The sequence below is a fragment of the Bombus flavifrons genome, chromosome 5 (genome assembly GCF_040668555.2).
Source record: "Bombus flavifrons isolate JBK064 chromosome 5, iyBomFlav1_principal, whole genome shotgun sequence".
In the NCBI taxonomy this organism is placed as follows: Eukaryota; Metazoa; Arthropoda; class Insecta; order Hymenoptera; family Apidae; genus Bombus; species Bombus flavifrons.
In genome coordinates this window covers 9,357,858-9,383,108 of record NC_138446.1, presented here as the reverse complement: position 1 = coordinate 9,383,108, position 25,251 = coordinate 9,357,858, and the positions used below count along the sequence as shown (strand labels likewise).

The window sequence follows — 25,251 nt, the reverse complement described above, 5'->3', positions numbered from 1 at the left end:
ACGTTTCACGCAGTACATATATGTAACATATGTGTGGAAGAATTTAAGTGCTATTGACGGAACTTGAAAGGAAACGGAAAACACCCCGAATAAGTTTACAAACGGTCGACTTTCGACGAGCGCAGACATCGATTCGCAAGCAGCCTTTCTCGCTAAAGGAGGATAAATACGGTGAGCTTTAAAAAGGGAAAGAGAAAGAGATAAAAGTGAAGATTGATAAGAAAGGAAGAGTAAGAAGACGAAAAAGAAGTATAAACCTGCTATATATAATGGAATGTATTCGTGTCGCACAAAAGAGATCATATAATGAATGACAAAAGGCAAGAATGGAAAATTATATCAGAAGCAGAACACCGCGGAAAGAAAATAGGAGAGGAAGAAGGAAAGAAGTAATACGATTAGAAGATACAAATGTTTTATCGATTGGTTCGACTTGTATTTCTGGCGTCCACCGAGAAGGCCGATAACCGACATCAGAATCGAAGCCGACTATTTGGTATAATTGTATTTTTTTTTTAAATATTGTTCTCTCGGTTCCTAGGGGACTCGAATGAACGAGAACTATGCACGATACGACGTGGAACATAGACCTACCGAAATTTTTAGTTAGACTATCTATGTACAGTAATCATTCGACGGAATAGAAATCGATATTACATATATATATATATATATTTATTTATATAATTATATACGATAAACTTTCTTTTCTATATTGCTCTACTTGCATATTATTGAATCGCGTTCTTCAACTTGCATGACGTCTACCGAGAAGAACGTATGCTATCTTACCGACTGAGCTTCGCGGTCCGGACTCAATAAATCAATAAATCGAACGTGACTTTTCAATCTCTTTCGGTTGTCTCAGTTTTCGATTCGCGTTTCGAGACACCTTTTTCTTCAGCAAAAAACAAGTACATCGCTGTCAAGGAAAACTTTCCACTTAGTGAGTCTCGGTTTTAGGTACGTGACAAACAATAAATAGAAGTACGTATTATATGGCTAACTTAATTCGTTGTGTAAAATGTATCTTTGGGCTTTAGTACGGCTCGCTCGATTAATGAGGAGAAAGTCACCGATTAAATATATGCTCCGTGACGTTCTCTTGTTCCATTCCTGATCAAGGGCATAAATCTTTTGTTTTGACACGACTTTGTATTGACAAAGCTTAATCATGCCCTTTTAATGTACAACGCTAGCTCTTAGAGAAACGTGTAAGCTTATTAGAAACGTGTGATTCACACGTATTTGTGGTTATAATATGTACATAATAGAGAGAGATACGCGGAAATATTTTAGCCCATGTTTCGTGTGGGCGCGAGAGATTAGAAGAAAGAGAAGATAGAAAAGAGGAAAGTAGGTACTTAATTGACGAAGAAAAAACGATTTTGCGATCGCTGGCATTGCTCGTAAACATTTCTCTTGACTCGAACAAAGCATGACAATTTGATGAAATTTTATTGAAATATTAATCTTAATTATGCTATTAAAAATTATCGAAATTCAGCCACAATATAATCATAGATTTAATTTCATGTAATTTGTAATGTATATTTTTATTGACATCAATGACGTCTATTATAGTTTCAAAATATCATCAAACGATTCATGTTTGTTAAAGGAAGAAGAAACTTACCAACGTCAAATTATAAAAGTGTGTGAAATTAAGATAAAAGGTCTTGTATTTGTTAAATTTCTTCTTCGGGAACACGGTGAATATTGTAAGATGATATTTTAAACAGTCAGTCTGATGTTCAATAAAAATAACCAATAATGGAGAGTGCGTTTATTTGAAAAGATGTCCAATTCACTCGAATTATTTATGAATCTTATGAAATCATCAATGATTCAAGTGAATTGTAACATATAGATATATAAGAAATGACTACATTTCTTTTTCAGTCACGCAAAAATGAATTACTACAATAAGTATTGCTATATAAAAAACACTGATATATTGTTGTATCTCTTCATTTTTTCAACAAATTTTTGTTAATTAAATTAACTATCAAGTAAATAACAATAAAAAAGGGCTAAAAGAAAATCAAAACTCAATTTTTAACAATATTTATCAATTTATCATACTTATTAACACGCATGCACACTTTTGTTTCTCAAGTAAGTACCTACTTACACTATTTCTATTATACAAACATCAACTTATCGATTGACTTTCATACACGTAAATAGGGGAGGAACCTAAGGCACGATCGTGAAATGTCCAAAAAAAAGCAACAGCTGATTCTACTTCACTCATGGCTACGCTTTACTCCTAATAGCTTAGCGGCGTCATCAGCGGATGCCTGTAGTACTCTGTCGATGAAACTCTTGTCTCTTATTCCCAGCAGGTTCGAGATCAAATCATTATCCGTGCTCTCTGCATCTGGATTTGCGTTTGATGGAATACTGGCCAATTTTCCTGTCAGAGTGGTTAATTTCTCGTATGGATTGAATCTTATTAATCCACTTGGGGCTGCGTCACCGGTCGCGACTGGAGTAACAGTTGGTAAAGAGATTCTATCTTGAATACGGGAATTTCCGTTGTTGGCTGTCACCAGAATTTGTTGCTGCTGTTGACTTCGTGGTGTGATCGTAGGTGGCTGTGCAGGTGAATTTTCTTCATCTCCGCTTGTACCAACATACATGGTAGAATCAATGGACTCGTGCTTCTTTCTGTGCCGCAGCATACTATGTTTCAAGGTGAATCTTCTGCAGCATATGTCGCAGGAGAAAGGTCGTTCTCCGGTGTGTGTTCTCATATGGCGCCGGAGATCCTCTGCAGACCAGAACCGCCTCATACAGAATGCACATACAACCTGGAAGTTATAAGTTTGGTTAATCAGTCATCTGTTACAAAGTAACACTACTTGAAATAGACTAGATATACAGAGCGTAAGTTAACCATAGATAGACTTGATCTTAGGTAAAGTAGTTCTATCTACGAATGATATTCACAACTTATTTACGATCTGTATAAGTCTTTCTTAAAAAGGTAGACGTTCTTACCTTCCTGTTACTATAGTCTGGGAAACGTCCCCGTTTTTCTTCACCGTCGCTGGTATGATGTTGAGGCGGCGGTTGTTGCTGGTCTTCAACCGCGTCGATGTCCATGTCCAGTGCCCCTTTCGCCACTAACATTTCGTAGGATTTTTTGTGGTTCATTTTGATGTGTTCGAGGCAGTCGTGTCGTTCTGCGAAACCACAATCGCACAAGTGGCACTTAAAAGGCACATCACTGGGCCCAGGTGATGATCTCGGTGAAGGTCTCCTTGACCTAGCTGTTTCGTTGGCCAATTGTGAAGCGTTAGAATTCGATTTGGTAAGTCCTGGCATCGAAGAAGTTTCTATCCCTTCAGACACGCTCGAAGACTGACTATCATAATCAGTTTGTTCGTTATTCGGCTTTGGACACTCCTGTGGACTGGTTTGAGGTTCACTGGATGGAGTGTCCGATCTGGTCTTCATCTTCCGAGCGTGTTTAGTGGAACGATGTTTCTTTAGGTTACCCAACGTTGAAAATGTTGAGCTGGGACACTGATTGCACTTGTAGGGTCTTTCAGGAACGTTCCTCATGGAGAACGAGTTACTATTGTTGATGACCGCTTGAGAATCTGGAGAAGAAGAGTTTCTGACTCTACGCATCTTGTTCGGATTTGCTTTATGTTTTCGGAGCAAATGACGGTCGCAGTTGGATTTCGTTGTGAATAGCAACGAACAGTGAACGCATTGATAAGGTTTCTGTCCAGTATGCGTCAAAATATGTCGTCTGAGAGACGAGGTCCATGGAAACGGTCGTTCACAGTATGGACAGATTACTCTGTTCGGGGCCATTGAATATGCTGATTTCTTCTTTTTTTTCTTCTTTTTCTTCTTTTTCTTTGACGCGTTCGTCGAATGTGATGAATTTACAGAGTCGGATTTCTCATCACTGCCAGAATTATTGCAATCACTGTTCGATGCTACTAGACCTTCTTCATCGCTTAAATACTGGGGTTGAAATTGTTGGTATTGTTGGGAGGCATTGTCTAACAGTTCTGACACGCTAGCGAGATCAGGTGCTCCATCCTCCATCTTCTCACTGTTCATACCAACTGATTCTGTTTTGATCACTCTGTCAGGATTCTTTTCAACTGAATTTTCCGTCACAGTAGCCTTCTCCGTGTCAGATTTTTTCTGTTGTTCTGTAACAGTTTGTTCGTTCTTCTCCAGCTCAATATTTGTCTCGTTTGGGCCATCGTCTAAACATTCCATGGCTTCTTCTTTCACTACAATTTCTTTCGTAGATTCTGTAGCTTCCAATTGTCCTCTCAACAGACTCTTCTCCTTTTGACCCTGAGATTCTTGATTTTCTTTCTCCTGTGGCCCTTCGTCTATGACCAGCTCTTCTTCAGAGTCGTTGTCTTCCATTTTGTTTGCCTTTAATTGCTGTGCCAGGATAGCGTACTTCACATGGTCGGAGATAGAATGCCTCGTAAATTCCGGATTCGTTGACTGTTCCACTTTTGGCAGGATGTTGTTGTACGATTGACTGCCTTGAGAAGTTGCCTGTCCAAGGTTTTGAATCAGCGTAGGATGGCTGGAAGGTGGTCTTCCCCTTGTCGAGTGACCTCCTCTGGGTCGCTGGCTCCAGTGCTGAGGATGTTGTTGTTTAATGTGCCTTTCCATATTGCTCCTCAAGGTAAATCTCGCTGAGCAATGTTCACAGGTAAAAGGCCTCTCAGTTCTGTACCTTCGTTGCTTCTGTTTAGGCATCAGGACTCCATTTTTGATCACCATCTTCACAGAATTGGACGAGGGCAGATTGTCTGATTTATCGCGGGTTGTTAGACTCTTGTTGGCCATCTTAGAAGATATTAATTTGGCATATTCACTTTGGTCGGTTGTTGAATGAGACTGGGAATTCATGTCTCTATTTTGAGAAAAGGTGGTAAATCCCGCGCTACCTATGGGTGGCTCCACCAAAGTACCTCCACTTGTCAGCTGTAGACCTCTGACCAATTCCTTTTGTAATCTTTCCTTCATAGAGAAATCCTGGCCAAAGACATGAGGATTGAACATGTACGGTGGCAATATTCCAGCTCCTACGCTACCAGGGAATGTACTGAAGTTTCTGTAAATTGCGTTAGCATACAGAGCTTCCAGAGATGTAGGTTGAGAGCTACCCTGGCCAGCCTTCAACAAAGCCTCGGTCAACAATAATTGACTGGTAGCACTGTACAAATCTTTTTGGTTTTTTCCAAATTGTTCGTGAGCCGCGGCGAAGGTATCATCCTCCTTCTCCTTCGACTTCTTGCTGAGATCCAGTACGTCCATGGAAAGGTCCAACGGACCGTCTTCGCCTATGTTTTCCGATATGTTGAGACCTTTCTTTAAATTCATAGGACTAGCTTGTATTCTTTGGTGCGAATCTGTTTTGGTTTCTGTGACTAGAGATACGCTACCCTCGGACGACCTCGACTCCAAATCGTCGTCCAACTTCGAATAATCCGATTTGGCATCTTGACCAGGTTTTGTCTCCTCGGAGTTCCTTTGGATCAGCTCCAAAGGCTGACCATGCCTTGAAAACGCATCATTTTTTTCAAAGTGGCTAGTGCTGTATATCGACATCGAGGAATTTTGCAGCTTCGCCTCTTCTATTATTCTGATCTCACCTCTTACCTCCATAGAAACCGGAGGATAATGTATTTGCGCCTGGTGGTGAAGATCTTCGCGTTCTTGCGGATATACCAGGCTCTTCCTCACTTCATCCTTTAAAACTCTGGGTGAGTTTCCACGTTCCACGTTCTCGTTTGTAGAATCTTCATTTGGATGATAGATGAGAACGCTCTTAATGTCTTCTCTTGTCAATTTTCCATGTCGGTTTCGTACATGGCGCTCACAATTTGCTTTAGTTGTGAAAGCGTAATTGCAGAGAGAGCATTCGTAAGGTCTGTCGCCATTGTGAGACCTCAGATGCCTCACCAGAGTCGCTTTATCAGTGCTGGTATAAGGGCACATATTACAAGGATATGGCATGCCAGGTCCCACGCCCATGTGCGCCCTATTGTGACCTTTTAGGGCTCTTAGATTAGGAAATATCGAGGAACAGAGCCTGCAAGGGAACTCCCCTTTCAATTTCATTTTTCTGAACTCTGCAGAAAACGCGTCTTGAGCTTCCTCCTCGTGGTACTCTGCGCAATATGTACTTGAACTACCAGAAGAGTTTACACTGGCATTAAATTTGATGTTGTTCTCGGGTGTGCTGGTGTCTGATCGAAAATTCTGTAAGATAGGTCCAGAGGTGACAGATATGATACTCTGGATATCGGCAAGATCTTTGCCTTCCTTCGCTTCCCTCAAAGCAGCCTTGTTTTGAAGATCTAAGCCAGCGAAGAAATCGTCTCTTCTCGATTGGCTATCGTCGGTTGTTCTGCTTTGCAAATTCATCGTGCCGCAGTCAGTTTCGTGAGCGTCCAACGCGGATCTACAAGGAAATGCTCGCAGACATTTGGAGCATTGGAATTTGGCTACCTCGCCAGAAGCTGGCCGGTGAAGCGATTGTTCGCAGACAGCTCTCGCTATTGCTGGGAACTTATCGGACGAGAAATCAACGAACGTTAAATCGTTGAAACCTACTATCGAGTTTCTCAGATTTCTTGCGGTATTTCCCATCGAATGTTCCGCGAAATGTATCATGAACCGATGCAGATTTAGTACTCTGTGGTTTTTGAACGACAAGTTGCACGTGTCGCATTTCGCTGGGAATTCCGGATGACTTCGTTCCAGATGTGCTTCTAAGATGGCGCTAGTGGCAAAATCCTGTCGCCCGCATACTGGACAATTGTAAACGTTCTGGTTGTCGTCCGGTCTCGATTTCATCTCGCTTCTCGAGCTATTTAGAAGAATTTTGTGCCTCTTATGTGTTTCGCTGTCGCTCGCATAGTTAGGGCACTTTCTCTTTCCAGTTAACGACGAGGTCTGTTCCTCGTCTCGTCTGTCCCCGATATTTGGCGAGTTTCTTTTTGTGATCTCGTTGTTGTTGTATTCCTCGAGATGTCGTTGCCTGGATGATTTGTCCGAGTCGCTGCTACCCTCGGAGTCGGTACAGCTGTTAGGCGAGGCGCCTCTGTGCGCTGTCCTCAAATGCCTGTTCATATTGCCGTTCGTGGTGAACGCCATCTCACAGTACTTGCATTTGAACGGCCGTTCCCCGGAGTGCACCAACACATGTCTGTCGAGGGAACTCGCAGAGCTCAGCACCTTATTGCACACGCCGCAGCAATAGTCATCCTCGCCGCTACAGTCTGTGCTGCGAGGCGAATTATGGCCGCGTAGGTGGTTCGTTAACTCCCTGGAGGTGGGCAAAACGGTCGAACATGCTGGACATGGGTGTGCGCTTTCTGGTAGTTCAACCTGCAGAAACAAGTACGGAGACTGTTAAACGAGTTTGATTCTCGAGTAGTAAATAAAATAATATATAGCGGAGTATTTAAAGATAATTAATAGCTATACACGTTAGGTGACAAGTTATGGTGATAGATGGCGACAACAGAGATTGTTAGATAGGTACTTGTATTACTCGACTGGACTATTTTTATGGAATTTGAACTTACACTAGATGGTGAGGATGCAGCATCAGCTGGTGTTTCGTTCTCATTTTCCTGGGTGGGTCCGTTCTTAACAGTAACTGAAACATAAAGGAAAATCACTGTAAGACAATTGCAATCTATATTAATATCTTGATACTTGATTTAAAGTTGAGACAACGTTGCCTATACCCTTCTATATTGTTCAAATTTTCTTTAGAACTTATATATCCTAACCTATTGTCTTATTATCCTAACTACAGTATCAATCCTTTGATATCAGATATCGATACATTTTTAAGCTTACGAAGTGATAATCTTTCTGCGTAAAAAAACGAAATAAATAAATTCCGTCGAGATATTAGCTTTTAAGATGTCGATGATACATTTGTCTTCGTCGATTTATCATTATTTTCACATCGTTCATTCATATAACGATTTTAATATAACTATATTAGATACGATTATTTTCCAAAATATATCAAATAAGAGAAGTTTCTTCTACGAGACAAAGATCATCGCTGTACTTGGAAGTAGGTTAGAATTTTTAGCTGTTCTATACGCGTAACTAACCGATAGTAATTTTATCTGGCTCAATAATGGGTTATTGTTTGTAAATTTTTTAAATTGTAGCAAGCGAGCGATACGATCGCGTCATAGAAATGGACGCGAACCACGCGCGTCTTCCGGAAGCTGATAGAACGACCGCAAAGAACGCCTCGAGGCTGCTACGATGACACTTATCAGCTACTTGAACCACAATCGTCCTTATTTACTAAGTCTTTTCTATTCTGCAGGCTACCGTTGGAGCAAACTTCCGAGAACGATATGATGTCGAAAATAATGTCCAGTATCGTTACAAAAATATTACAACATCGATATGACGTTCATATAGATATTAATTTCGTAGTCGCTAAGTGTCTCGTCGTTTGAAATTATCGATTTTGTGATTTGTTACAAATCGACGATAATTCAGTTATTATTATTTCCGAACTCTTATTACGATTTGCGTTATATCGATAAACTTCAGATATTATTACTCGATGAAATATCTGAAAGCGACGACATTCGGGGATTTTATTATTAGACGTGTCTGAAGCGTATCGTTAAGTTACCTGAAACGTTGAAGGGTTCTATTATATCGACTGACGTAACTAGAAATTTTATCTTCGTATCGAAACAATTCGAATGACCTAACAGCGAGATCAGTGTACACGTAATTATTTGCGATACAGATCATTTGTACCATCACGATTGTTCAGCGAAATCGACTTGTCCTAATTCGAATCCATGAATCTGCAACCATGAAAATTCACTGGGAACCGCAAACGAAACCGATGAGAAGCAAACATTGGATGAAACAAACTAAGAGCTACTCGTCTCGAAGTATCAATCGGTAATCTTATAGAGAACGAATGCAGAACTACGCTGGAATGGAAGAACTACGCTGAAATGGAAGAACTACGCTGCGATTGCGATATACGAATAAACAACGGTGAAATATGAGGAAATAGCGCGTTCGAGAGCTTTTGAAAATAAAAATTCCAGTAGCGCAAACGAACGTGATCTTGTACGATCGGCTTTATCTCGCTCGAGCGTTCTCTTTTCATCCGACAAGAAAGCAGATTAAGAGCGGCAACGACGTCGTGCGTCGTCGATTCGAGCCGTAACACGATACAGGCGAAACATCTTTGCTCTGTTATCGACGATCAATCGTTAGATCGACTCTAACATTGCCGAGAAGACTGAAGATTTCGTAGATGTTTTTTAACCTCATATTTCCTCTCCTGTGCAGTTTCGTCGTTCGTCGTTGTATAAGCGGAGATCGTCGATCGTAGAAATACGTTTTCGTTGGACAGAGAAGGAAGAATGTGAAAAAAGCAGAAAGAGTATGAAGAAAAAGTTAAGACGAATAAACCTGTGATAAAAGCTTGGTAGAAATACCGAACGATCTTCTATCGTTCTCTTATCTATATATCTGAGTAATATTTAAGTGCAATATTATCGCTATTTTAATCTATGAAATATTCAAAGTTTCCATTATGTCAAATCTCGTAACAACGTTACACGCTCAAGAAGAAAAGTGTAACGCTATCAAAATGATCTTGCAACACGTGTGTTCGATATACAGTTAATCTTTGCTTTTAATTCTACGAATTGAATAATTCATTCGAGCTTCTTTGCCATTTAATCGTCTTGCACAGACCTAAATGTAATTTTACCGCGATCATGTTGATGCGTTCTGTGGCAAATTGAAATATGCAAGAATGTATATGCATGCTAGATAAATAGACTATATATTTCAAACAAGATTCTCTGTTTTATTCATAATTATATTCGTAATTACAAAACGAGTACATAAACGTAATTACCGTAAATATGTATCTAGATATAAACATTTCTAACTATCATAGTACTTCATAGCTACCTACAATTAATAAAACTACAACATTTCTACCAACATTTCTGTCAATGTATAAATATATAATTATGTAACTAAATGTAAATATAATTATATCTCTAAGTATAACAAATTGCTATCACAATTTCCATCCCTGAAACTTCTCGTCGTAAACGTGCACTGCACCTGTAAACAATTGCAAATCGTTTCAAGCGTCTGATTTTAATAAGATGACGAGCCTATAGAAACCTAGCGGACAAATTGCTGGCACAAGAACAGGCCCGGTCTTCGTCGGTTCGATGGCAGGACGAGAGGAACAGGTGCGATTAAAGCCGGTCTCACACGCCTGGCATTCCGCTGACAAACGCGTCGGCCAGGTGACTCGATTCATGCGCGTAAATCACGCGGGCCAAACGGGTTTTCGGCCAGTTTAACTCTACTCCGATTTAACTTGCGGTTTGCGTCCACGTTTAGCGGACAGGTTGGCGTTTAAGCGCGCGAATAAATTCGACACGAATGATGTACGTGGACGACCGCCACGACCTAACCTCCACTCGTTTCTCGTTTCGTCGTGTTTAAAGCTTCGTCCACAAGAGCGAGCACTGTGCGCACGATCGGACCACCATAAGTCAAACACCGATGAAAATCGCTTAATGTGATCAAACGAGACGATTCAACGTAGGCGATGGAAGATTCGTTGATCGAAACGATATGATGGAGGATAGAAAAAAGAAAGAAAAAAAATATATAGGATGATTCTTTGATCGATTGTTTAGTGCGATACCTCGGTAATATTCTATTAGGTTGGCAACTAAGTGATTGCGGATTTTGTCAATACAACCTAATGACAAAATCCGCAACCACTTAGCTGCCAACCTAATAGACTTCGATCAATCGCGATCTGACTGTAGTTTTGAATCAGGTATAGCCGAGGAATAAATCGAGGAAGAATAATAATTCACGAAATAAAGTGGAAATAACGTGGTGACGAGGCGACAAAGCTCGATGATCTACATATATTGGATATATGTTTTGATATTGGGTTTCTGGGATAATCGCGTTTGGGGTATGCAGTTGCATTTTGCGTTCGAAAAGCCACAGTATCGAAACATGTCAGGAGCATCGTGTAAGTCGTTATTTTTATTAGTTGGTTGGTATCGTCATAGTTTGTATAAATGTTCAGTTTGAATTTGTCTATGTATGTAATTGTGTGAGAATCATAACGTTACGATTTTGAACGCGATTTCGATGTGAATTTGAATGAATTCCAACATTGAAATTTGAATATTCATTTTATGTGATAGTGTATAATATTTATTAATATTATATTTCCGATCTTCGAATTTGCATCTTTGAATTTGTATTAGGTTATCCGTAAAGTTTCTTTCCTTTTGTAAGGAAATAATAGACGCACAATGTTTTTTGTTTTATATTCATTTATTGAATTATGCACGAACGTAATAATAGAAATAGAAATGGATCATACATAATTCAATAAAATAATATAAAAGAGAAATTCTTGTTCATCTATTATCATCTTATGAAACGAAAGAAACTTTTCAGGCAACCTAATACATAAATAGGTAGATAATATTTGAATGTTTGAATTGAAATCGAAGTATCTGTACTTTTAAATTACTTCAATTTCTTCATTTAAATAAGAAATGATTTATGATGATTGAAATATTTCAGCACGAACTTGAATTTTCTGCATCTGTAAACGTTTGGATATAACGTTGGCTTGTGAATATTTCGATACAAATCTGAACACGTAACACGATTTCGCATAGTCGAAGATAAATGCCGATTCGAATTTGAGGATTCTTAAAAGGATATTTTTATTGAAGAAGTTACTTTCTACCAAGCAACGTACGAGTGGTAAATATTCAGAGGAAATACCAGATGTAAAATTCGCAAATAGAAATGATATGTTTTCAGTTCTTAGAAGATGTTTATATTTTGTAAAAATTATTGAAGAGCATTTGAAGCGCAGGTGATCGATTCTTCAAGTTCAAGATTATCTATTTGATGGCGCCAGATACCTATGTAAGTATAGGAAATGTTTAAAGGGTAACAACGAGCTCGCAAAAGCCTGCCTGATAACTTGTTGCTGCAAAGTAAATAAACATTTATCTAGCTGGCAAATGAAAAAACTTACTTATCTTTTGCGCAAGCGTGACTACCTTCTTATCTGGATTTCGAGAAATTTCGTTTTTTAAGTATTATCTCGAATGATATGTTACAGTCGACCGACACCTCGCATCCAGCCGATCAACGTTGAAAAATCAAGTCCACGTTGAAAGATTAACTTCAAATTGATCGATAACAGATTATACGTTTAATCGATAAGCCAACAAAAATTTCGCCACCGCTAAGCATCGAAGCCTCAAAGAAGCGCAAAAATTGGCAATTTGAGACGTGAAAATTTTCAGTCTGCAATTTGTTATTTTCGGTTGAAATTACGCACAGTTACTGTAAAAAGTTTCTTTCCTTTTGTAAGGGAATAACAGAGGCACAATGCTTTTTGTTTTATATTAATTTATTGAATTGAATAGAATAATTTATTGTAATTGAACGTAATAATAGAAATAGAACGAAATGATCATACGCAATTCAATAAAATAATATAAAATAGAGATTCTTGTTCATCTATTATCATCTTATAAAACGAAAGAAACTTTTCGGACAACCTAATGTATATCGTTTTCAGTGGAAATTACGAACTTCCAATTTCGTCAAAGAAGATTCGAAGATATTCGGAGAAATTCTCTGCTTTGGAGATACGAATCTTAGAATAGGAAATGGATACTCAAGTACATAATCAAGTTTCTTTGTAAAAATTGCAATTTAGCTTCTATGTACGTGTGCAGTAGTAATAGTAGTGTATTTTATTTATTTTTTATTCTTTATAAGGAAGAGAATTTGGCTCAGGCATATACGTAAATATTTAATATTTTTTTAGCCCAATGATTCAGGCCAAATATTCGCAAAATGGTAAAAGACGATCGGAAACTATAGGAAATGGTAAAAAGCGAGAAAAGTGCGACGAGGAGTGACATTAAACGAGAGAAGACAACGCGAACGATCAGGTGGCCGCTAACTCTGTTTCGGAATTCGAGTGAAAAATTTCACGCAGTTGCAACTGTCCGATATTGAAAATTGGAAGAGATTAGAAAATAATATAAATCAGTTGACTGTCCGCTATAAATATCGCTGGTGTATGAAATCGAGGAGAGACACGGAGCAGGCGAGTCTGGTGAAATTCGGAACAGATCCGTCCGTCCTGACAAGTGGAAATCCAGCTGCTTTCCATTTCTAACGATCACCGATCGGAGACCAATGGTTACGAGGCTCTGTCAACCACGAAAACCGATTTCTATTTTCTTCCCCGGCCATTTCCACCTGTCGATCGAAACTTACGACACTTTCGACCATCGACGATTTCTAATAGTAAAAATAAAAAAAGTTACACTTAATTCGTTTCGCTCATTTTGGGAAGTTTCTTCTTACGAAGAAAGAATTTTCTTTTACAGAGATGAAGAAGAAGAAGAAGAGAAGAGGCGTGCAACGTTTCTTCCAGTTGGAGCGTAGAAGATCGATAAGGTTTCTTCTTCTTTTAATCGTCGCGCTTCGATGAATGACAATATTTTTTCGATTACGTTCGCGTTGTTGTTGATTCAGCAGAGTTCAGAGAAACGTACGCCATAGTTAGAAACGATGACAACGCTCCTACGTCGATTATGTCGAACAGAACTTCTGCAAAGTTTCTTCGACCAAAGATTCCATTATTCTCGACGATTCTCCGAAACGATCGTTCTCTTCGATGGAAATAAATCGTTTCGTAATTTTCGTTTATTCGAATTCGATCAGTTTGTCGATCTGTTCGGATCACTGTAATTGTAAGTTTCTGTAGACCGAACTCGTGAGAGAAAAATCTATGTAAACGGAAATAGGTAAACGTGTTCGATGATAAAAATTGGCGGTAAATTTACAATTTTCAAAAATTATACGTATAATATGTTACGAAGAGAACGAAGTTCAAATTAGACTGAAGCGATCGAACGTAAGGTTCAAAGAAACGCGTTGTTTGTCGAGAGATCAGTGCGAAGATATTTTTTACGAGATCGTTCGTGAGATTTTCTACGATTTTCGATCGAGAATGATGTTTGATTATCGACATTTGTTTCTCGAAGTTATCAGAGATTTCGATCGTTGGACGCGGAAACGATCGAGAGAGCGAAAATTGAAAATGATCGAAGAAAAATGTTGACGAGTGACGAAACGATGTTGTGAAATCGATTTATGAACGTTGCCGGTTTATTAAAGAAATATTTAAGAATATTGACCACTGATCGGCCTTCGGTCACGAAAACTGATTTGTGTTCCGTGTTCCTCGAACCGGAAATATTCTTCAAATCGTACATTCGATCGAAGAATCAAATCGAATTGAAAACATTTTTGGTAATTGTTGAACAAATACGAATGACACAGGTTTTCATTGATAATTTCAAATTTCGTGCCAAGTGAAAGAAATTCAATCTCGCTGTGTTCGAATTTTGTCAATATTTTTCATACCAAACAGCGTTCTTCGTTCCATTGAGAAATTTCATTCAAAATAAAAGATTACTCGAAAATCGAATAATTTCCTCAAACTTACCAACGAAAATCAAAATTGTTAACAACGTTGCTCTATTTGTGCAACCTTCAAGTCTGCCTTCAAGTTCTAATTTAGGTACTCGTACTTTAGATGCTCGGTTGCCAACGTACGATAACGCGAATCCATATTTTCATCGCAACCATAATTTCTAAAAAATGTTCACCTAACCTCAACTGTAGAAAAATCATCCCTTTCTATCATCATTAGATCGAACTTCATCCAATAACCTGTCATCATCCGGTTAAAGAAAACAGAGATTTCTAAAAACTGTTCACCTAACCTCAACTGTAGATAAATCACCCCCACCATTGTCAAACTTGGTCCAATAAACTGTCATCGTTCGGTTAAATAAAGCAAGATTTCTAAAAAAAAGTTCACCTAACCTCAACTAGATAAAGTAGATAAACCGTCTCTACCATTATTATATATATTAATGTTCACCTAACCTCACCTATAAGTCGCTGTTTGCTATCTTTATTAACGTGAAATCCAGCCAGCGCCAAACTAAAAATAGGGCAGAAGAAACAAAATAAAACATCTAGAAGATATCGCAAATGAATGAAAATTCACTTGTAACCAATTCCTTTCGGTTGTCAATCTCGGCATCGAGATGTTTCTCGAATAATTTTTCAGCGATAAAATACAAAACGGTATAGCGTACGTATCGCCATTGAGCAGAAAGGGTCTTTCTCCAAGGGCCGTGCGCCACGCCCTGTATCCGCAATGCACCCCCTGCGAGAGAGTTCATGTTGCAGGGAGTCGTGGAAAAGGGAGCAGTGTCAGTCCATCGAGGGCGTACATGCGCACTTCCGCCAACCGGCGCCTCCTACGAATCATAGTGATGCTGCGCTGAAGCATTGGTGGGGGAGATGCCCGCCATTGGCCGCTTCTCATCTGTCCAGAGCTTTTATCTCGTTCCCCTCTCCTTCGCTCCACTAACTTCCCTCTCTCTGCTACGCGTCCCCTTTTCTCCTCGTTTCTCTATCTCTCGCTCGTATTTCAGAACGTTTTCCCTCTCTCTCTCTCTCTCTCTGTTTCGTTACATATATATATATATTTTCTTTTTCTCTCCTTCGTTATATACATATGTCTGTCGTGATATTTACTTGCCTTCCTGAAAGGCGAGTTTTTAAACGCTGGGATTTAAAAAGGTTCTTTTACCCGATAGATTTTAAAAAGAAGGCAATGAACTCGACGTTTCCGTAGCTTGTCAATGGCCTCTGCACCATCCTTCCTAGGTGAAATTTCTTGCTTGGAGAACCGAATCATGTCGAGGGATGCTGTGTGGAGACTTTGAAATTTTTCGAGGTTATGAGTTTACGTAGCATCTACCTATATCGCTCTTGCGTTTCTTTTAGGTTGGTTGATTTATTGTCCTTGCCTTTTGGATCGGTGTCGTGATTAAACCTAACCTTAAAACTTTTACCTCAATTTCATGCTGCGATACTGATCGTCGAAAAAATCGACGCCGATGTAGTCGCGTGATGCTGAATCGGCGGTAGGAATTTTTATTTCCTTTCTATCAAGCTTCGTGAATCACGAAGTAAAGAGATTTATGACAACGAACATAACCAAAGTTCCACGTATTTCATCCGGGGAATGTTTTGCTCTGCTGTTAACTTGTTACTACTTTCAACGGCAATAGTATACGTATATACAAGAATATGCTAAAAAAACAATGTACATATTACTTAGAACAGTCGCTATCAAGACTAACCTCAAATCGTCAGCGTCAAATCGTCAATCGTTTTTCTGCATCTATGACAAACTGAAAAATGCAAACATATATATAACATGCACGTCATAACAAAAACTGTATAAAACACCTGAAATTACACGTAACATGTAAAATATAAGAACCATGTAAAAATCTGAAATTCGTTAGAATGATCAACATGTCGGACAATGCTCTCTATCTAGGTTATATTTTCTCAATCATCTTCCCGAAGATACGAATCTGCGCATAGATATCCGCAGTCTGTTTATTATTATACACCTAGCATTACCATAACGCTAGACATTAACGTTCCTGTATATAGAACATTCCCAGGACATTTTATATTTTTCCACACGAATAAACTTTTATACGATGTAATTCCTACACGACGTACATATAAATTCACTTTACGCATATTTCCACCTTTTCCTCGGTTCTCTATGCTCTCATCTTCCTCTACCTCCCCCCTGCCCCCTCCCCTCGTATTCTTCACTCGTCTCGTCTCTTCGAGCGAGTAGCTCGTCGTCGTCGTCGTCGTCGTCATCGTTGTCGTCCGGGCTCGCTCTTTCCCTAGCTCTCCTCTCGCTCTCCTCTCTCTATCGTTCCCCCCACCCACCCCCTACGTCCCCGCTCTCTTCACGCTCGGATACACCCACGCAGCACCACGCAGGAGAAGCAAAGATGGCGGTCGGTTAGTGTGTTTCGAGAGTCGTAGCCCTGACAACCTTGGACTTACCCAGCCGTAACACCCTGCCACCCTCTATGCGCTCTGGGTGACACATACGCTCTCTTTTTTCCCCATCTTTTTCCTTTCTATTACTCTTTCGTCTCTCTCTCTCTCTCTCTCTTTGGTATACGAGCCCCCACGGAAGTCATAGTCGATCGATCCCACTTTCGGCTGAGCTTTCCAATTTCATTACGCAGGCGATTTTAATTTCAAATTGCGAGTAACATTTCATTCGAAACTGGCAAGTTGTTCGATCACGGGAAATTGGGTATCGCAGCGACAGTTTTATTTTGCGCTTTGGTCATTTTGGTATTCGTGGGATACAACGTGTTTTTAAATGCCCACGTCTTAAATGCTCTACTTTCCATCGTGTTTCTGTAACATCTATTCGTCGTGGAAATTCGGTACATACAGTTTCTAACTTGCAACGTTGGATGTTAACAATGTTTTAACTTGCTTGGATTTCCAGAGTCCCCAGTTCTAGAGATTTTCGTATCAGTTCTAGGGAATTTTATGGTATGCACAGGCGCGCGGTTAAGTCGAAAATTGAACAATCGGTTCTCGCCACAATTTTCTTGACTTTCTAGTTATATCAAAGTTTAACATTCTTTCTAATTCTCGTGGTTCCTAATGTATATTTCTTTGCTTTCAATCTTCTTCTAACTTCTAACCTAAGACGAGGCAAAATTCCTATTGGCCATTTATTCTGAATCGCAGGTAAGCGATATCTAAAAGAAACTATGTGATATTGAAATAAAATTCAGAATATCATTGATAAACTAAAAGAGAGAAAAATTTCGAAATTTCCAAGTCTCTCTCGATTACCTTCATCAATCGATAAATAACAGATCGATGAACTTTTCTATCACGCACTTCCTATTTACGATTGCCTGTTTAATATTTTGTTCGCGAGTACATCTCATCTGCATACGTATACTAAATAAGAACATGGCTGGACTAAGAATAACAAAGATGAACGTACTTGTACAAATTCGTACAATCCTAAGCATCCAACATCGTGATAGCCGATACTCATCGTAACTTTCCTGTTTGTACATGGAACAACAATATTCTATCAGCCAGACTTTGTATAGTATGTAGCGAGATTAGATTCTAATTCTCTTGGGTCCAAAGTTTCCACGGAAGTATTAAGAGGCAACTCGATAGAAGACTTAGGTTCGCGACGATGAAAGATCGATATCTAAACTGTATCACACAGCCTTATCACGAGACTACTCCACATCCAGCTTTCGCTTCTCTTAATTCTGCCAGTAATCCAGCAAATTATTTCCAGCCATACGTTGATCAGTTCGATTAAACGAGCTTTAATCCGGTGACCTCGACGATCGACGTTCTGCCTGCACGATCAACGTCCTCGCTATCAAGCTAATATACATCAAATTTGATCCTCAATTTACTCGTCTGTTTCCATTGACATTGCCCTGAATTGCTATAGGTAGCTAGGTATCCGATACGTTTCTTCAGTTTCCATTTCATCACGTTCGATCGATATTGATATTGTGTTCTCACGAGGAGCAAGTGCAGTCAACGTATTATTTCACGCAAACAGAAATTACAAATAAGAATTGTGTCGGAAGATACGAAAGAATCTTTGTACCGACCGAGACAAGGTCGCGAAAGACGACTATTATTATTATTATTATTGTTGTTATGTATTATCTTTTTACAAGGCAGGAAATTTCCTCTAGAAATTTGTTAGAATGTTAAACGATGAAATTAATTTTGCTAAAAGCGTCACTCGAAATATCGTACGCGAGAAGAAGAAGAAGAATGGAAAAGCGAAGAATTTCTCGGAAACGAAATTATTATTATATATCGTAGCAATGATTGTATACGTATCATATTTTATATCAACGACTATATTACAATAATTACACGATTTCTTCGATCAGCTCCACTTTTACGAAATATTACGATTACGAAATATATATATAGATATACACGCGTGATTATCTCGTCGCAGCATGATCGACAGTCTTTCTCTGAAAACTTAGATCTGTACGTGTGTAAACACGGGAGTTGACCTCTAGATCACGGGAGCAAACAATGTAGAAGCAGTCTCTGGATCGTATCCGATTCTCCAAGACGACGAAAAAGTTTCATGTATTATGGATTTTTTGTTTGCTTCGTGTGTATTGGTTGTTTAGCTTGTTCCTTTCTATTTGGAATTATTTTTAGAATTAAGAGAGTACAGGAAGAAAGTACGGCGGATTTCCAGCTATGGGGAACAGATTGAAGGAAAAACGACTCGTAGCGAAATTACGATAAGAAGTCCGTTCGTTGGAAGAAAAATTGTTTTTGCAAGAAATCGTGCGAAAATGTCAACTTTCTAATAATAATAAGAATATTATTAGATAAATGCTAATGCTAATAAATCTTAATTAATAAATTAATTAAAAAATTAATTAGAAGTATATTCATTGTTTTCCTGATTTTTTCAAAAATCGACCTATGCCATTTTCAAAATAAACGCTCCAATATAATTCTACTAAACTGTACCATACGAGTTTACTCTTTTATTAGGTCGTTCCAAAAGTGTCTTTCTTTCGCAAACATGTTTTTCACGACAGCGCACCTTCGTACAAACGTGAAATGTCTGTGAAACGTCGCGGTGTCTATCTCGACAGAACAAAATGGATCGTCCGTAATTCGACAAAATAATACGAAACACAAAACGTCGCGCGTCTATTATTTCCTGACAAAACGAAAGAAACTTTCCGGACCACCTAGTACATCGAACGAGACGTTATTTTCGATAGGATCAGAGTCGGATCCTATTTCTTTCAAATATGTTTCGAGGAGAAGAAATCACGTAAAAATTCTATTTATCTGAATATTAATCGAACAATATTGGACAAGACAATTATTTTGGTAGAATTCCATTTTTTCGCGCGTATCTATCGAGAAAAAAATTAAAAAGAAGAAATAACATCGCGAGAGAAGGTCATTTTTATTAATAGAAATATGGCAAGCACGTCCGTGAAAAATAGACGAATAATTGTCATAATATTCATAGTTAAGTGAGTATGGTTATAAAGAGCGTGTTCCTGTATGAATACTCAGTATTCCGCATGTTGCGTTACGTGCGTAAAACGCGTGCACGTTTTATTACATTGTTTATCGCGTATTCAGAGTATGTAACGTTCGTATATCATCCTTACGGCGAAAAAATTAAACTTATTATGTTAATCGTCATTTTTTCTTATTCATATAAACATAGCTCCACGAATGGTTTACTCAACATGAAACTTGTAGGAAACGAAATAACTCGATCGTAATTTTCGTAACGAACCGTAGCAAAGTGTAGACGATCTCTTTCCTTCGACTAATCACGTCTAATAATATAAGAAATTCGGAAACAATCGGAAAATTCTTATCTCTGCTTCTTTCTAAATTTTTACTTTCCATTTCGCTCTCTAGCTTTCCGTTTATGTAGTTCACAGCTGCCGAACTACTGGTTTTTAATAGAAACGGGATAAACACAAAGAGGATTGAAGCGCGATAGACGCGGCGAGAATGTTAAAACGGCGGAGGAAACACGTTTCTCACGTTTTCAAGATTTTCTTGGGAACACCGGGAGCGCGGCTTCGATCCATCCGTGCAACGAACGCATGAAAAATGAAAGGCAACGTTCGTCTGGCGGTCGGATCGAAGCGAGGAAAATTGTTTCTCAGGCCTGGCGGCGAAACCAGAACGAATCTTTAATCCTGATATTCTAATTTCTTCCGGCTTCGTCCACGTTTTCTCCGTTTCGAGACATCGTCTCGGAATCAGGAAATCTCGTTTTGCTTTCGGCCAGTCGAAACGCCTGGCGATCTTAACGAGCTATTTCTCTCTCTGTTTCTAGCACGCCCATCCACGTTTCCCAGCTCGTTATCAGCGAAACGTTTCCTGTTATCTTTCGGCGAATTCGTTTAAAATATATTTTTATCGGAAATAAACCGACCATGATCAAGAGATTCGGCGAATGTTTGACGAACACGTTTGTTACAATCGTCTCGCTCGAAAGATACTGTACGTAGTTGGAGAATTTGATTCGAGTGGAAGATTTGATACGGGTCGGAATTAAACGCCGCGAGATAGCAATTAAACGGCGTAGGGAAGATTTCTTTGAACCGGATTATCGAAACAGTTGAAATTCTTGGGAAACTTGAAGGTTTGGTCGAGTTGCCCGATGGATAAACGCGGCTGAAACGCGTTTAACGCGGATTCGATGGAAGGAAAATTGGAATTAATTTTTTTCTGTAAAAAAGGAGAAATATAGCAGTGTGTAGTATGATAGTAATTTATAAATAATTGCAACTCTATCAAGCCTGTTACGTAGGTAGATAGGATTTAATCCTGGCTATGAATCCTATTTCTCCAAGCAATCTTTCTTTGTTTTAGATTTAGTATAACGGAATAATAATCAAATAATTGCAATAATCAAAGGATAAGGCGAACGAGCTCGGCATTGGATTTACCATTAACCTTTTGCACTCCTATGTAGAGTGTGATTTAACGTCGGTTTTTATCTCAGCAGCTTCTCTGTCGAGTCCCACTCGACATTTCCTCAGCCGCAATTTTTGCGTGCAACGTGCAAAAGAAAAGCAGGATTGTATCCTGGAAATTGTTTCAAGATATATCAAACATTAAAAAATTACAAAATACGATAATAGTATTAATAAAACTGGTATTTAAGTGAATTTGTATTTAAATTGTCTTGTTTTTTAGTTAAATTAAATTTCAAATAAAACACTTAAAAGCGTTGGGAGCTGCTGGTAACGAAATTGAAATAAAATTCCGAGTGCAAAGGGTTGAAGGTTTTCCAAGCAACGACAGAAATAAATTTCCTGCGGCGAAGCGAAGAACATTCGACAATTTTCAATTATTAACTGCTAAACGTGACTAAAAATAAAAAGTTGCCGGTTAATTTAAAAGTTTGCCGCGTTCATGTTTCTATCTTCTTCTTCTTCTTCTTCTTACTTTATCGTATTCGTTAACAATTGCTATGATTACGTTCTGTCGTACGTTGTCATCGTATCATCGCGATGAATTATCGGCTTGGCAACTAAGTGATTGCGGATTTTGTTATTACCACCTAATGACAAAATCCGCAATCATTTAGTTGCCAACCCAATACGTTAGCTGCTGGGAAACGTCGAACGAAAGTAAACGAAAAATCTGTAAACGCTGATAATATTTAATAATTTTTCTGGTCTGGGCAAATAAACGTCTGATTGGATGCTTAGCGGAGAAACAAACATGAGAACTTCCTGATATTATAAAATTATTGAATGTAATCAACGAGTAACACCGCCATAATTACGTCGGCGAACGTGGAGCTGTGCTTGAATCGGCCATTTCTTTCCCACCGACCTCGTTGCTCCAAGCTTTCGTAAAGCGTAACGACAATCGAGAAGCTTTATTTCTTTAAGACCATATAATCACACGTTGAAATAAGGAAACAGTAAGGAAACAAATTGAACAATTTTCTTGGTCAATATGTATCTGATCGTAACATAATTCCTGCTGCATTCGTATTATGTAATTTATGTTACGATCCAAGAACGTTCAACGCTATCGGATAAGAAGAAACTTTTCGGCTGTTTTTCGTCTGACGAAACAAGCGGATATTTTTAGTGAAATTTTCATCTTATTATATATTGTAAATATATATATATATTTACGTAAGTTCGTTTAATTAATAATATTATAGTATAGTACGTTCGTTTAATTAATAATATTATAGAGGATAGTACGTTCGTTTAATTAATAACATTATAGTATAGTACGTTCTTTTAATTAATAACATTCATATTCGTATATTACGTTCTTCCATGTTTTCCAACATTTTGTACTATCGACAAAATCGAGCGTTTTTAATTGAACAAAGATTTCAAATAAATATATATATAAACAGAAGATATTTATATTACATGTATAAAAATTTATTTGGAACCTTTGTTCAATTAAAAACGCTGGATTTTGTCGATGATATAAAATGTTAGAAAATATAGAAGAAGTTAATATCCAAATATGAATGTTATTAATATTTATACAAATTGAAGATATTTATATTACATGTATAAAAATTTATTTGGAACCTTTGTTCAATTAAAAACGCTGGATTTTGTCGATAATATAAAATGTTAGAAAATATAGAAGAAGTTAATATCCAAATATGAATGTTATTAATATTTATACAAATAGAAGATATTTATATTACATGTATAAAAATTTATTTGGAACCTTTGTTCAATGAAAAACGCTCGATAATATAAAATGTTAGAAAATATAAAAGAACTAGAATGTTATTAATATTTATATAAACAGGAGAAATTTATATTACACATACAAATATTTATTTGGAATCTTTGTTCAATTAAAAACGCTCAATTTTGCCGATAGTATAAAATATTGCAAAATATAGAAGAACGTAATATCCAAATATGAATGTTATTAACATATATACAAACAAAAGATATTTATATTACACATATAAATATTTATTTAAAATTTTTGTTCAATTAAAAATGCTAAATATTGCCGATAGTATAAAATATTGCAAAATATAGAAGAAGGTAATATCCAAATATGAATGTTATTAACATATATACAAACAAAAGATATTTATATTACACATATAAATATTTATTTAAAATTTTTGTTCAATTAAAAATGCTAAATATTGCCGATAATATGAAATGTTAGAAAATATAGAAGAACTTAATATCCAAATATGAATGTTATTAATATATATATATATATATAAACAAAAGATATTTATATTACACATACAAATATTTATTTAAAATCTTTGTTCAATTAAAAACGCTGGATTTTGCCTATAATATAAAATGTTAGAAAATATAGAAGAACGTAATATCCAAATATGAATATTACTAATTAAACGAACTTATACTTGTACGATCTAATACCATATTCGATTAATATCGTATACCTGTATATAAACCTTCGAGAGAGCTTCGAATAAGCTTAATAAGAAAAAAAGAAAAAGATGGATATAGAAGAATGGAACGCCTACACTGTGCCGACCAAGTATCGACTAGCTTACTGACTTCGATCGAACCGACACGACCGACAAAAGAAGCGAAAACTCGTTCCAAAAATGGTCTATAATACGAGTCAACCATTGACAGTATACCGTGCATCTCGTTGCATATCATTTGGAAGCAAAGGAAAAACAGGTACCGAAACGTGCTCGATTTAGATAGCTGTTTGTGCAACGACAATGAAACGACGAAGCGGCGAATCAAAGGAATATTTTCTCGAGCAATTTCTATTGACCAACGTGTGCGACCCAGCGCAAAGGATGTCACGTAAAGAATCTTCGTATACGTGGCCCAACCGAGTGTTTCCGCATATACCTAGAGACGCGGTCGTCATATCTACAACCCGCTGCGTATGGATCGTTACCGGAGAGAGCTTACATATTATGCAAGAGGGAAGAGGGAAGAGGAAAGAGGGCGGTTGCAATAGCCGGTAGATTGGCAAAGTGAGCCGCGGACAGTCGAACGATTCCGCGATTTTCTTCCGCAAGTGCCGCTATTTTACGATGCTCGAATTTTTATACGCACAGGTTTCCACGTTGCTGGCGATTTAGCGGATAAAATGATTTGCGATATTTGACGAGAATGTTGAAAACGAAATTGTACATTGTAATATATAGCGAAAATAATCTAAAGATAACGATTTTTCTCGTGTCTCGCTCAACGACTTCGGATTATTTCTCGACGACGTTGGAAATACAGGGTGGTTGGTAACTGATGGTACAAGCGGAAGTGGGGGTGATTCTACGCGAAAAAAGAAGTCGAAAAAATAGAATAAAAAAATTTTTTTTTTATTTTTCCATCGGGACAACGATCTACAATGAGATCGGTTATAACGAGACGCGATAAAGTGCACGCGTACCGAGCGAAAATTCAAAGTCGATTTTCTCGAAAACAAAGCCTCAAACGAAAAATGTTTATTCTATATTTTCGACTTCTTTTTTCGCGTAGAATCACCCCCTTTCCGCTTGTACCACCAGTTACCAACCACCCTGTATGTAATCGCGGAAACAGCGCAGTAGAGAGGAAATGTTCGCAAGCGACACAAGCCTGTTCCTAAGAAGAAAAGTCAATTTAAAAGAACGACCAGCAACGCAGTATAAATCTGTAG

General features: G+C 38.0%; 1 protein-coding gene across 2 annotated transcripts in view; it reads right to left on the bottom strand.

Annotated features, from left to right (window-relative positions):
• Nucleotides 1-1,459: 1,459 nt before the first annotated feature.
• Nucleotides 1,460-25,251, bottom strand: part of LOC138179897 (zinc finger protein pebbled) — a 108,218-nt gene continuing 84,426 nt past the window's right edge. For both annotated transcript variants that reach the window (XM_069113147.1, XM_069113145.1), the window contains exons 2-4: nucleotides 7,593-7,666; nucleotides 3,007-7,392; nucleotides 1,460-2,816 (exon numbers count right to left, since the gene is read on the bottom strand). In XM_069113147.1, the coding sequence (XP_068969248.1) occupies nucleotides 2,250-2,816; nucleotides 3,007-7,392; nucleotides 7,593-7,666 (5,027 nt within the window). In that variant the 3' untranslated portion in view covers nucleotides 1,460-2,249. The remainder of the gene's footprint in view (nucleotides 2,817-3,006; nucleotides 7,393-7,592; nucleotides 7,667-25,251) is intronic.